At 34.4% G+C, this 14,533-nt stretch overlaps 1 protein-coding gene across 9 annotated transcripts; it reads right to left on the reverse strand.

The window, feature by feature from the left end:
* Positions 1 to 342: 342 nt before the first annotated feature.
* rno (PHD finger protein rhinoceros) lies at positions 343 to 14,305 on the reverse strand. Of its 9 annotated transcripts, none has more exons than XR_015293312.1 (13): positions 13,583 to 14,305; positions 12,455 to 12,504; positions 11,863 to 12,377; positions 11,241 to 11,397; positions 10,733 to 10,885; positions 10,368 to 10,655; positions 10,086 to 10,259; positions 9,628 to 9,800; positions 9,435 to 9,558; positions 1,705 to 9,007; positions 1,564 to 1,617; positions 1,234 to 1,417; positions 343 to 779 (listed from the first exon to the last, which is right to left on the reverse strand). XR_015293312.1 is itself a non-coding variant. In XM_086912073.1 (11 exons), the coding sequence occupies exons 3-11, from the start codon at positions 12,318 to 12,320 to the stop codon at positions 1,853 to 1,855; spliced, it is 8,598 nt and encodes a 2,865-aa protein (XP_086768199.1). In that variant the 5' UTR covers positions 12,321 to 12,377; positions 12,455 to 12,504; positions 13,583 to 14,305; the 3' UTR covers positions 1,248 to 1,852. The 9 variants fall into 9 exon arrangements, 6 of the variants coding, with proteins under 6 accessions (XP_086768199.1, XP_086768194.1, XP_086768197.1 ...); XR_015293311.1 differs by having other exon boundaries at positions 1,541 to 1,617; XR_015293310.1 differs by having other exon boundaries at positions 343 to 1,417; positions 1,541 to 1,617.
* Between the last annotated feature and the right edge of the window lie 228 nt (positions 14,306 to 14,533).

The raw sequence follows: 14,533 nt of genomic DNA on the forward strand, positions 1-14,533 counted from the left end.
AGAAGAAGGGAACACTCAAGCGATCCAGCGGTTGTAGGGGGATACTGAACATTTCTGCGCGGCCCAGGATTAATTTACCTGGAAGATCGGACCGCGTGGTAAAACACAGCCATCACGTAAGCTTCGCACTGATTACAAAATCTTTTACACAGTTTCTCATGTATTCATTTATTCTCTCATTCATTCTCTTTCTTCCATACTCATTCGTTTTTTCACCAGATATATTCTTCTTATTCGACTTAAACTAAATACAATCGTAGATTACAAGTATGTACAATTAACTAGTTCTTACTGTGAAGTTGATGACGAGGCCGTGTACGAAGCAATCTCAAGAATCCTCACTGTTTTTTTAATCATTTCTTTTTTTCATTTTTTCCCTTCAACATACATATACAATACACTCGCGTAATCAGATGTGCACGCATACATAGTTTCAATTTGTAGGTGAGGCGAAAAAATTTCTTCTTTACAACATCAGATTGAGTTCACAGTAGATTCCATAAAGATCTTCGTCAACGACCTCGATTGTTCTTCAATTTGTTTTCTTTTTTTCCAGGGAAAAAACAGATATCTTGTCACCGCCGTGAAATGGCACACCCGTTTTCATCTCTCGAGTATTGTTTAAGAATAAAACCGGATTAATTTTTTCTCGAGGAGTATAAGTCCTTCTCATTTAATGTTGGAGAACGTCCCGTTGAAGCGAGTCCAAAACGAGTATATCTTAGAAGTCGCGACCATCTTGTTCCTCTCGCCAAAATGAGTGTTTTTGTTTCATATTTCTGTTGCCGTAAGAAGGTGAAGTTTATAAAAGAAATTCGTTAATATAAAGGGAAAAAATAATTATAATATATACATAAAATAATAATAATGATGATGATAATAATAATAACAATAATAATAACAATAATAATAATAATAATAATTAATAATAATAATAATAATAGATGATGATGATGATGATGATGATGATGATGATGATGATGATGATGATGATGATGATGATGATGATGATGATGATGATGATGATGATGATGATGATGATGATGATGATGATGATGGTAGTGATGGTGATGGTGATGATGGTGGTGATGATGATGATGATGATGATGATGATGATGATGATGATGATGATAATAATTAATAATAATAATAATAATTATAATTATATTAATAAAATAAAAAACATGGTCTATAAATATTATTAACAGAGTAATGCAAGTAATTCTTACATACAATTTTGTAAAATCTTGCATGAAATCATAAAAATGATGTATCAAAAATTATCATATCATAGGCTTAGTGGGAACAGTTGACAAAGTTCATATTCCATAATTTATCAACCATGTATATTCTTACTCGATATTAATTTCCTATTGATAATTGATTAAATATTGATCTCGAACCTAAATGGAACTATCTGCAAAACAAAAATATTTTAATCACTAATGATTTGATTATTATTCTTGATCTATTATTGAAGTAAAATTCAACTTAGTAATATTGACAAAATACAAGATTTATCTTAATTTAAAATAAATACCAAAAATATCTGAAGTTTCTTACGATATCAAGCGTCCTCTGATTTTTTCCGATTTTTCCCACTAAGCCAACGATACGCTGCAACAAATATGATAAAATTGTCTTGTAAGAATATGCAATACCTCGATCTTCTTGGACCGTAACTTAGAGGAACAGTTTTTTCACCTTATTACGGCAATATGCTTTCGCAGCTTGTAACCGCAAGCGTATATCGAGTCCATTTTTCTTTATCGATTGATCGTAAAAATCATACAAGCACCGTATGTATGTATTTATGTTCTTTGCCCCATTACTCCACGAGTATCATTAATTATCACCTAACTTGGCATCCTTGCGGTATACTTGTCGCGGCAGGACATGTAGAGGAGTCCCTTTGTACAGAACTATTATTCTCTTCTTCTTCTTCATCTTCCTCCTCTCGAGAGGATTCTTCTTCTTGGCTTTTGATCGGTGGATTTCTCATCTCGTTTGGAACTTCTGGACTTTGTGGTTTCTCCGTCATTAAATTGGACTCCTCGCCGTGAACAGGCGAGCCCTTTAGCTCATAGCCTTCTTGGCAACGTGTCAATTTTAATCTGATCGGCGTAACTTTAGCCGAACGAACATTTCTAGGTGCACTGCCACCAGTGTCCGGATCAGTAGGTTGTTTTTCTTCTATGTTAGCAGTTACTGATGGATAAACAGGCTCGTCTTTGACAGGTTCTGGAGGAGGAGGACCTACTCTACTATCAGTCGGATGTCGTTCCTCTTCCTCCTCTTCTTCCTCATCCGTGAGTAGAATCGGTAATTCATCCGGAGAATCGTTACCTCTGCCTAATCTTATGATTAATTTTGGTGGAGCAGTTCCACCTTCAAGGATACGTACTCTAGCTTCTTTTCTACTCGACTGTCGTTTCTTTCGTTTACCGTTCTTATCTTTTTTACTTTTGCCTCTTAATTTTTCATCGTTATCGAAACCGGCCATAATCATACGCCTAAATTTCATACTTTCTCTTCTTAATTCTTCGATACTTGGTGTACTAGGAATACTACTTAATCGTTTTTTCGGTGGTCTAATTCTTGTTCTATCATCTTGACCGCTTTCCTGCCCACCAATTATACTATTGCCAATTTTGATTTTCAATTTCGGTGGACCACTATTCGTAGTAGTGGTCGTAGTGGCCGTTGTTGTTGATCTACCACCGCTACTCTGCCTTCCTCTTCTACGATCTGTATTACCAATCGGAGCGTTACCACTAGAACTAGCACCGTTAGTAGCACTACCACGCCTCCTCTCGATGCTTCCCTCTTCTTCATTAGCATCCAGAAACCCTGTAGACCTTTCTTTTCTTCTTTTCTTTTCCATATTTGCATCGACAACTGCTTTATAGTCTTCTCTTGTAGGTATACTGGTCATCGAGGCGACCGCTTTAGGAATTGTTATTACTGTGCGATTGATTTGTGGCATTATGATTGGTGCGGATGTAGCAAGATTTCCACACCCTGCCTCATCCATATTCATATCCTGAGAACAATACTGTCTGAGCAATTCTTTCTTTCGCATTCGTCGAAGATTTGACGTTCCAGAAGCGATGGAAGCACTGGTAGCGGCTGGAGTAATTATTACAGGTGCCTGTTGAGCAAGCGGTGGTACTGACGAGGTAGCAACATAATTTGCATCAAGGAAAGGACCTTTAATCTTGACCTTTAATTGGTTTCTCGAGTCTGTCAAAGAGACTTTATTAGTATCTACAAAGCCAGAAGACGAAGCGTCGATACTTGCATCAAAACTCGGTTTTGAACAATCTTCTTGACCTTGTTTGATCAACGCGGATCTTAGTTCTTTTTCTAGATCTTCCTCGATATCCGGAAGAGCAGGATCATTCGCTGAAACACCGGTGAAAGTACCGAGGAAATGATTTTCATATGTCTGACCGTGTAAAGTGGAAGAGCTTGAAGCATCGAGAGTAGAATTGTACGTTCTCATATCGACAGGACCAGGAATAAGTGGCAGGACGGTATCAAAACTTTGTCCGGCATTTGATTGACTTTCCACGACGGCAGAATCATCATGGCTTGGAGAGCAAGAAAGTCTTCTATCTTCCAAATATTTTCTTGTGCCTCCAGGACTAGAAAGTCTTGACTGAATGCTTTCTCCAGAAGCCATGACTGTGGAATCTCTTCTTTCAACTCCAGCTGTTGCAGCATCAGTTGACTTCTTTCGCTCTCTCATAGTACGCAAATCAGCAATATTTGCTTCACTGGTCGAATCTTCGTCGGAATCAAAATCATATACCGTACCGACTAGCTTGTTCTGAATAGAATCGTCGTGTTGACCAATACCAGTACCGGAAACCAAAGAAAGTCCTGAGTTTTGACCGCTTCTACCTCGTCCTCTTCCCCTTCCACGTCCACGTCCCCTGTAACCAGAATGTTGCGCCGAATTTTTTGTCCCTCTGCCACGACCTCGCGCTCCAGGAACGCTTTTTTGAGTATCTTGTCTTGGAGATTTCCCTGGCGACTTTCCTTGTAATGATGTGACACGAGCAGAGGTTCTAGTAGGTTTGGAAGGCGACTTTTTCCCAGAATGTTGACTTTTACCATCTGCCAAAGTTTCTTGAAGACTCTCGACAACGGTATCATTAGTATGATTTTCCGGTGCTACCGTGTTCAAGAAATTTATTGGCAAAGAGGGTGAATCGGCTACTTGCGTTTGTAATTGTTGTTGCGTTCTCTCTATGGATTCTGTAGGTGGAGCAGTGACTTGGGGAGGTGGTGGAGGTGGTGGTGGAGGTGGCGTAACTATTTTAGTAGGCGAGACCATAGCTGCTGTAAGCGCCATATTGTGCGAGGAAGACGTGAACGCTGCAGTACATGGTGAAGCTTGTAGATTAAGCGAATCTTCTAATGGCTTCACGTGGGGCAACAATGATTGAGCTCCTGGAAAAGCTGCTCCAAATGCTGGTGGAAAAAGGGCTGGACCAGGGGAAGGATAAGGTAACGGTGCCGCGCAGGATTGTGGCGGAAACAGACTGACTGGACCAGTACCGTAACTAGAATCTGCGTAATACGTTGTTTCCATGGAACATGGTGGGAATGGAATACCAGCCACGTTCTTGTACGGTGGAATAGAATGATCCTCTGCGGAAGAGGCGGAAGTAATCGAAGAAGATGTAGATCTACGAGAAGGTAGAACTTGACTTTCTGCCCATCTAGTGTCTGGACGACCATTTATATCATTGTACGGAGAATTTTGATCATACTCCTGTTGCCTAACAACGTCATCTTCTTTTTCGAGCACTCTATCCATCATTTCAGCAGCCTGATCATCCTCCGATGCTGGCAATCCTATTAAATGTCTATTTACCATTTCCATAGGATTCTCTTCAGATATTGGTTGATCGAGCATCGTTCTTTCGTGTGGTTCTTGCTGACTGTGAAGAATTGAATGTGGCTGCTGCAAAAGATATTGTTCTTGTATACTCGGTGCGTTCAAATGAGTACGCGCAATAGACTCGTTTTCTGAAATAGATTCATTAGGAAATTGATGATTTCCATATCGACGATTTTGCGTTTCCATTAAAGCATTCAGATGTTGCACATCACTGAGTTGAAAACTATTGATACTAGGTGGAACCCATCTTTCATCAGTCTCTGCTCGATCAAGCTTTGATCGTTCCACCAAGCTTACTTTGTTCGTTTCGCGATCCTCTTCGTAAGCTGCATATCTATCGTTACCACTCGAGTAACAAGTTTTCCTCTTTTCTTCTATTGTACTCTTACAACTGCTGGGACGGGTTTCGTTAGTAGATATCTCTTCTTCAGAAATTTCAATATTTTTCACATTCAAAATTGGTTCTGTGATAGGCTCAAGAATTTTCGTTTCTTTTTCTTGTTGTTGAGTGGTTTGTTGTTGTTGCTGAAGTTGTAATGGTAATTGTTGCTGTTGCTGTGATTGCTGTTGCTGTTGTTCGTATGTCTTTTCTATAGGTGATTCTTCCTTTTTAACTTCACCATCTACAGGTACTGCCTCTAATTCAATCTGACTAGAATTTGACTTTTTTGAGAGTTCCATGCGTAGTTTCTCAACAAGATGCAACGTTTCTCTGGCACTATCCTCTTTCGAATCTTCCTTAAACCATAATTCATTATTGAATGAAAAACTTAACGGTACACCCCGTTCTTCCGCGTCTCTAGATATACCGAATCCATCTTCATTTACTATTTCTTCTGTTAACATATCTTGATCAAAATCAAACAATTCTGAAACACTTGCATCTTTGCCATGTTGTGGTGAAAAGATTGATCTATTCACAGATTTTCGTCTTTTTTGATGCTCTTTTTCTGAGTTTTCAACTCTTTCTAAAATAGATTTGCTATTATCATCTTCGTTGCTTTCTTTTTGAACATTTTCTCCTAGAGAAATTGTTTGAGATTCGATATTTTGTAATTCAATACTTTGATGTTCAATAACATTTTCTTGATTTTTCCCTAGATTCCGATCCGTTTTCTTCTTTCCAGATGTAATTTTCTCAATTTGAGGTATCTCAGTAATATCTTTTTTTATTATTTCTTCTTCTATTCGCTCTTCTGGTTTTGGTTTCTCAATAATACTATTGCTTTCGTTAATATGATTTTTACGATCTTCGTTCTTTATAATTTCTTTTATTTGTTGATTTTCTTCCATGGATTCCTTTTCTTCTTTCTCTTCATCGCAAATAACTTTTTCAATCTTTACTTCTGAATTTTTACTCTTAGACATTTTATCGTGATGTTCACGTTTTTCCAGTAATTTGTCTAATCCTCTCAATGATTTTTTCGGGCTGTCTCTTTCCGCTCTACGTTGTTTCATTTCTTCTTCTAAGATATTTATTGCATCTTTACTTCCAATCTTCTTTATTTTTTTCTCTTCGCTCTTTGAAGAGCTATCCGTACACTCAGCTTTTTCTTGATCGATAATCTTTTGTTCATCTTTTTTACTTTGTTCTTCATCTTTCTTTTCTATTACTTTAATAGATTGTTTGTCATTTAACCGTTTCTCCGATTTTTTGATCGTCTCTTTGCCACTCTTTTCATCTTTCGCAACGGATTCGTTTGGTTTTCGCTTCCTGCCTTCGGATTTTGTCTTTTTATCTTCTTTTCTTGGTAAGGATTGCTGCTTACCAGCTTGACCCGACTTTTTGGTAGGCCTGGTCCCAAAAATATTTCTTGACCCATCATGATCTCCAGACCCAACGAGCAAATCCTCATCAACCTCCGTTCCTGTTGCTGTTGATTGTTTTTTATCTCTTTGATCTTGCTTTTTGATACTTGCTTCTTGTTGTGTCTGGTGCTGTTGTTGCTGTTGTTCTTTGCAGGTTCTACGAGATTCCTCTCTCTCAGTAGGCGGCTGAAACTCAGGTCCCCGCCGCCCGTCGGAAGTTTTAAGCTTCTTCTCGGGCAGCTTCTTGAGTTTCCGCCCTAAAATTGGTTTTCTTTCAGCTTCTTGTCGTTCAGGTGATGTTTTGCTAGATTGTTGTCTTCGATTTGCTGAACTAGGAATCATTTTGCTTTTTGTTCTGTTACCAGTATCACTTTCAGAGGAAGTAGTAGCAGAAGAACCATCTATCAATTCATCTGAAAATTTCCTATGTTCCGGATTTTCAGAATCACTGCTACTTTCTGTAGAACTACTACAACTATTGCTACTACTGCTGCTGCTATCACTATTACTTGAAAGCACTGTCTCTCGCGTACTTGACTTCCTAGGTCTTCTCGAACGACTTTCTTTTGAGATTTCTTCTTTTCTCGAGGATTCTTCTTTCTTCGAAATCAATTCTTCTTTTCTAGATGAGAGATCCTCTTTTCTAGATGACGAGGAAGAAGAAGATGAGGAAGAAGATGAAGATGAAGAAGAAGATGAGGACGATGATGATGATGATGACGAAGATGATATTTCTTCTTTTCGCGAAGATAATTCTTCTTTTCTGGAAGAATCATCTTTCCTAAATTCTTTTCTTTTTCCTGTCTCTGGAGATTCCTTTTTCGATCTTCCATCGAATGTTTCTTGTTCGATTTGCTGTGTAGTTTTAGTACCCATACCACTTTTGATGTGTTCTGCGGCTTTTTTTGCAGCTTGCCTTTGTGGTACATATGCCAAAATCTCTGTTCCATCTCCGAATTCTTTATCGAAATCATACACATCATTATTTTTAATTTCTTTTGACTGTTTATTTTCTCTTTGTTTTTTATTAGGACTTTTGTCTTTTGACTGTTTTGAAGAGGAAGATTTTGGAATTTCCTCAACAGGAGATTTAATTATTTCTGACATAGTTTCAGGCACTGAATTATCTTTTTTGCCTTGTTGTGTGCGTTGCATGATTTCCGAAGCTTTTTTCGCAGCTTGTCTTTGTGGAACAATCAATGCAGAAGGTATGTATTCTTTCTTTTTAACACTAGTTTTATTTTGATTCTCTTTATTCTTCGATCCTGTATTGTGATACGTTGATTCAACGTGTCTGGAATCCTTATTAAAGTTTTTCTGTGAATTTTTCGATAAATTTGCCGCGGAAAATTCTTTTACAGCTGCTTTCGTAATTAACACTGCAGAATGAGACGCATGTTCTTGAGAATCAGAATCTGTATCTGAATAAATAGCTGAAGCAACGAAATGTTTTGTAGCTCCACCGCTTAACGTTAACAATTCATCACTTTCACTACCAGATGCACTTCCTAATTCTTTTTCCATGTGTTCGAGTGTATGTGATCTACTATTCACAAGCTTTTCATTTTCACTATTTTCCCTAACTGTCGAATGTAATTTTTCAACCGATTGAACAGTTTTTTTCGTCTTTCTTCGTGATAATTTGGTTTTTGCAGAAACATTGGTTTCCTCTTCTGTACTCGATTCAGTTTCAAGTTTTAAGTTTTTCGACTTTTCAGTTTTCGCTTTTGTCGCATCCGTTTCACTACTACTGACAGATGATAAATCACTGCCATAAAGATTCTTTCTTCGGACGGAGCCGTTAAAGTACAATTTTTTACTAGAGGCACCATTGAAGTCCTGTTGTTGTTGTTGTTGCTGCTGCTGTTGTTGTTGTTGAGTTTTCTTTTCTTCACTAGTTGGAGAATCTATACCAGCAATTCTAGCAACAATTGTATCAAAATCATGAGTATGATCTTCTGAATCAGGATGAGAATATAATCGATCATATATCGACGGTCCATGATTAGCTTCCATTACAGCAGCAGCTGCTGCCGGCGGTAAAGGTGGACCTGACATTACTAAAGCTTGCTTATGGAACGTCTGCTCTCGTAATCTAAGGAAAGATCGACATAGTTTCTCTCTTCTGCCAACCATATAGCATAAATTTCGGACTCTTTCCAAATCTTGACGTAATTGCACGAATGTCCTCATCTTTTCGAGATCGGCTGCTTGTCCTTGATTACGGGATCCACTACCCGAAAGTTCTCCACAACGAGGTGCCAATAATGGTTTATTATGACCAGCCTATTAAATTAAATAAAAAAAGTCAAATAAATTAAATAAAAAAATCAAATAAAGTCATATAAATACAATCAATTTAATATATATCGTAACAAATATTAATTTAAAATTAATTTCATACAAACACAAAATTTTATATTTAATTCTTTTTTATTTTTTATTTTTTTTTTTTAACTTATTCTTGTCCTATATATTCAATTCAATTAAGAAATTCTAAGATAAATAAAAAATTTTATTAGAAATTCTATTAATACCAATAATTATTTAATATAAGTTAAATTATAATTATAACTAAAAAAAAAAAAAAAAAAAATGAAGAATAGATTATAATGTTAATGACAATATAATTTGTAATATATACATATATATATATATATATATTATTATTATTAGTTTAAATTAACATATTAAGTTTTTAAACGTCACTTACCCTTCTTTTGAGCTTCCAATAATTATAAATATAGACAATGCTATCAGGATCCACGTCTAATTGTTGCGAAGCAATATCTTTTAAACTTACATGTTTGTCAAATTCTGCTTCAATTTCTTGTAATCTAATGAAAAAATAGATGCACAATTATATCGTAAAAAATGGTTTAAATATAAAATAATTAAAAACGTACTTTGCAGCACGTGCTTGATTTTTTTCCTCAGAAGTCATATCTTTCCTTTTCCGTCTTCTAGATTCCGCATCTTCAGAATCTGATCCTGCTTTGTCACCTCCACTTCCTATATTGCTTCCAGTGCCTTGAACTTTATCTTTTGTATTTGTTCTACTATGTTTTTGACAGTAGGACTATAAATAAAATATTTCAATTTTTATTTTTAAATTTCAAAAAAATTTTTTATTATAATTTAATATTCTTTAAATTATGTTAAATTAATGTTTTAATATCATTTCTGTATCATTTAAGTATAAAAATTTATTAAAAATAAAAATGTATATAATAATTTAGTGCATAAAATCCATTTCAATATATATATATATATATATATATATATATATATATATATATATATATTGTTAAAAAATATTTAATTTTCTTACATTATTGAAAATAACTTTTTATTAAATATATACCCTTAATTTTACTCCATCGTCGGCCATTTCATCTTCAATAATTGCCTTCATTTCTAAACCATATTTGAAGGCACACGTTACATGATAAGCTGTTTTACACGTCTTTATACTGCACTGGATGCAAGCACCAACTCTTTCTCGACACAGCACACATATTAAGGCCCATCGACTTTGCTGCAAGTAAGAATTTATTATTTTTGAATTTTTAAATTTAAAACTATTATGAATCTAAAATTCTAATTTTTTTTTTTTAAGAAATATATATTGACATATTATATTTACTGGAATACTGGATATTTTAGTAATAGGTTCCATTCTTTCAACACAGCCAATGCTGACTTCTGGGATCCATAAAGCACAAGAAACATGAGCCCATTTTTGGCCACTACGAGTACACTTCATAGCACCACCTTTGTTAGGACAAAGAACACAATCTGGTCGTTGACTTAGAGAACAAGTTCTACATAGCCATGAACCATCTGGTATCGAAGTAATTCCATAACATGCTTGATGTACACATATGTTACAACAATCACAAAATACCATTTCGTTTCCTTCTTCAGAATCAGGCTAATAAAACAATATTTTTTTGATTAATCAACTATTGTTTTTTAATATTATTGATATTTATAAAATTAATCACTTACGGATCTACAAACATCGCAAATTACATTTTCATCATACTCAATACCAAGACCTTCTTCATTTTTTACTATGGTCTGTATTCTTTCCCAACAACGAACTTCTAATTCTTCTATCACACGTTCCAATTGTGATTCTGTAATAGGCAACTGACCAGCCTAAAATTATAAAATAAAAATATTGTAAAATTTTGAATAAATATTTATTCCTATATTTTAAAAAAAAAGATTATAATAATATATACAATTTTAATCATTTAAATTCATTCTAATCTAGTAATTTTTAATATTTTAAAGATATAAAGTAAAAAGAAAATAATAAATAAAAAATATATTTAATTTATTATAGAGATTATATTATTTAATTAAAAAATTATTATTAAATAATAAATTATTAATTATTAATAATTATTATTAAATAATAATATAAATAATAAAAAATTTATTATTTCAATTGATTTGTTTAAAATTTTTTTAGTGAATTTTTACAAGAATTATTAAATTTCAAAAATACCTGTGCACGTTCACCATTTAACACATCCAACCAAGCAATATCAGTGTCATCAAGATCATAAGCACAAGCTTTTTCTGCTCTTGCTGGCGTTGTGCTTAAGTGATGATCTTCAGGATTGAAATAATCATCACGAGATATCCTTACAAATTTTTTAGGTCTATAAAAACATTATCATCAAAGAATATTATTAAAACTTAAATAAATGAAATAATATCATATGTGAAAATATTTATCATTATATAAAAAATTTATATTTTTTATATAATATTTGAATATATTTTTACTAAATATAAACAATATTTTGATTAAATAGTAGAGATTTAGTTTTAAATTATTTTTCAAATAAAAATATTTGTATTCAAAGTATTATTACTTCTTTAAAATTTTAAATTATGTATAATTAATGTACAAAAAAAATATTAGTATTATTTGCTTATAATATAGCAATTATTATAATATCAATAAAATATCATAACACTGTGAAAATATTTAATATAGTTATTCATTAAGTTTAATATAGATTTTAAATTTTATATTTATATTTAAAAATTATTTACTTTTAGATATATATATATATATAAAACATATACACATATAACAATAATATTTGTACAAGACTTACAATTTGAATTCACTATGCTGCTTTATGGGTGTTGCTTGTGTGATAGTGACTGTTGGCTCAGGAAGGGAGTCTGGATTAACAGGTACTTGAACACCTCTCTCCCATTCTTGCTTCCATTGATCAGTAATAACCCAATATTCATTGGGACTTAATGGCTCGCTATCAGGTAATTTCATTGCGCTAATCAAATCCTTACGAAATAATTCTGCAGGTGCCTCAGCAGAAGAACGATTGTATATACTAGAAATTTTAATGTCACAAAGTGGTCTGGGGGTCCAGGATGCCCCTCCTTGACTGGACGACGCCATCGTCTCCTCCTCTTCTGAGGGCCCCATGGTAGCTGCCAGCGACGACGAACCCGTCGCTGGACCCAGCCTACATTTGCGCCTTTTGATTGCGCCTGGGCAAGACGCCAAATCATTGTCGTTTCTATTTATCCGTTTGCCTCGCTGTGCCATTCTATTATACCAAATGATTTAGCGGTACGTGGCACGTGCAGGAAAACCGCGCGCACCCTAAAATGTTCTATTATTATAAATTATACAAATGATTTATAATATTAAGAAAAAAAAATACTAATTTAATTACTTACTACATAGTCGTCCATGTATTTATTATCTAGAAAGCTGGTTCCTCTCAAAGCTGTAAAAATAAAAAATAAATGTAATTAAATAAAAAGTGAAAAAAATTTTTATTTAAAACTTTTCTAAGTAATTTTCTATTTTTTCTTAATATTTTGTAAATGATTCCCTGTGTAACATTTATTATTTTTTATAAATAAAGAAATTTTTGTAAAATATCATATGATTTTAAAATAATTTTCATAAAATAAAATTTCCATGCTTAATGTAAGAAATGGAATATATGAAATTAAAATAAAAATAAAACAACATATAAATTCAATAATTTATGCATTGTTTCAAATATTAAATTGATAAATATTTTTACAAATAAATAATTGATAAAAGACAAATCTAATAGAAATAATATATAAACATAATGGCAATATATAATAATAATTGTGTAGAAAAAAAAATAAATGGAGTATGATCATTCAAACGTATTTCATATGATATATATTACAACAATTTTCATTATCTAATTATAAAAAATATGTTCTTCTGTACACAAGAAAATATAAAATATATATAAATAAATTAACATTACACAGAGATCATAAGTATAAGACATAAAGTATTCCTTCGCAAACTAAATTTATAAAAAGAGCACTTATGATTAGAACTATTCGATAACACAAATTTACAATTCTAAGAACTAGAAGACATTAAGAATTTTATATTAGAACTATAATAATGAAAACACGTTTGAGAGCATAAAACTCGGACAAAAGGATTGATGGTATAGACCGATTGTATTGCAGGGGGTCTGCGGCCGTTGATCCTCGATGGCCGCCGCGGAGAGGTTATAAATGGGACAATCCAGCAAGAAGAGTTATAATTCAAACAAAATCGGTTTTCCGTAACGTTATAAAGTCTTGAATAATTAGAAAAACACAATGATCTTCGAGAAACTGATCGCCGTGGCGGCTGGCATGTAAACATTGCGACGAAGTTACTCCGCGGCGACGCTCGAGCGGCACCGAGGCTCGACCGTAAAAAATTGCCGTAAGACTTTCGATGACTCGACACGAGGAAGTCGAGACTCGCGGTCGAGAATAGACGTCTAGAAGAAGATCGGGCGGAGAGTCGAAAATGCTCACGGGTCCATTGGGCTGGTGGTGTTCCTGCTGGCCGACAACATTGACAATACAGATGGCGACAGGATCGACTCGCACACGAATCTGGATACACACGTATACACATCTGAACGCATACGCAGATGAATTTTAATACACATGCACACAAATGTAAGTAAATACGCACACACGATGTGAAAACATAAGTATGCACGAACGTAAATGTATACGCACACGATGTTGGTATGAACACGCGAGCACAAGTTCGACACGCACACGTAAACATGAACACGCACGCGCGCGCAAGAAAGAGTAAGAACGAAAGAAATAGAAAAAGATAGAAATGATCGGAAGGCAGTAAATGCCTTATTATTGATCTATCGACGGAGAGAGTGATTTCGCGCGCGATGATGCACGTGACAAATAATAGCCGGTATGTCTGATCGTGAAAGATCGAATTATTCTTCGATCGGTAACTCCGAGATGGCAGTAGTCCGAGTACGCCTCTGTCACGGCAGCCTAACCAAGATGTCCTCATTAGCAATTCGAGTCGTAGCCGCAACTAGCTCGGTTTTACTCACTTCATGGGCCGAGGGCTCCAGTCGAGCTCACTCAACGCCCTCAAATAGCCTCCGTAAGGATACCTGATGGCTTTCTTCCTCGCGCAGTACACCGAATCGATATTATATTTACATTAATGTGGATACTGCTGTTTGGCGCCATCATGCCTAAAAAAATAACTGTCTGAGCGCGAAGTCACGTGACCTCGCGAAACAGCCAAATCTTGCGATCACTTTTATTCATAGGCCATAAGAAACTCTGGAAACAGAGCAGAATAAGAACCTGTGGAATCTCTACCACGTGTGTTTGTAATAATTTTTTTTTACTTTATTTTAAAATCTATTATGAATTAATAAAAAAAAAATTTTCTTTTGATTCAAAAAGTGTTTTGTAAATTAATATTTTTTTTTATAT

Source organism: Apis florea, unplaced genomic scaffold, assembly GCF_048593485.1.
Source record: "Apis florea isolate Af1SG1 unplaced genomic scaffold, ASM4859348v1 contig_3367_pilon, whole genome shotgun sequence".
In the NCBI taxonomy this organism is placed as follows: domain Eukaryota; kingdom Metazoa; phylum Arthropoda; class Insecta; order Hymenoptera; family Apidae; genus Apis; species Apis florea.

Bases quoted from the DNA above. Each gene is read 5' to 3' on its own strand.
- rno (XM_086912068.1), bottom strand. From the start codon at position 12,320: ATGGCACAGCGAGGCAAACGGATAAATAGAAACGACAATGATTTGGCG. The intron at 10,886-11,240 runs GTATTTTTGAAA...TTATAATTTTAG, and splicing joins TAAATGGTGAACGTGCACAG to GCTGGTCAGTTGCCTATTAC. The intron at 9,801-10,085 runs GTATATATTTAA...TTTTATTTATAG, and splicing joins ACGATGGAGTAAAATTAAGG to TCCTACTGTCAAAAACATAG.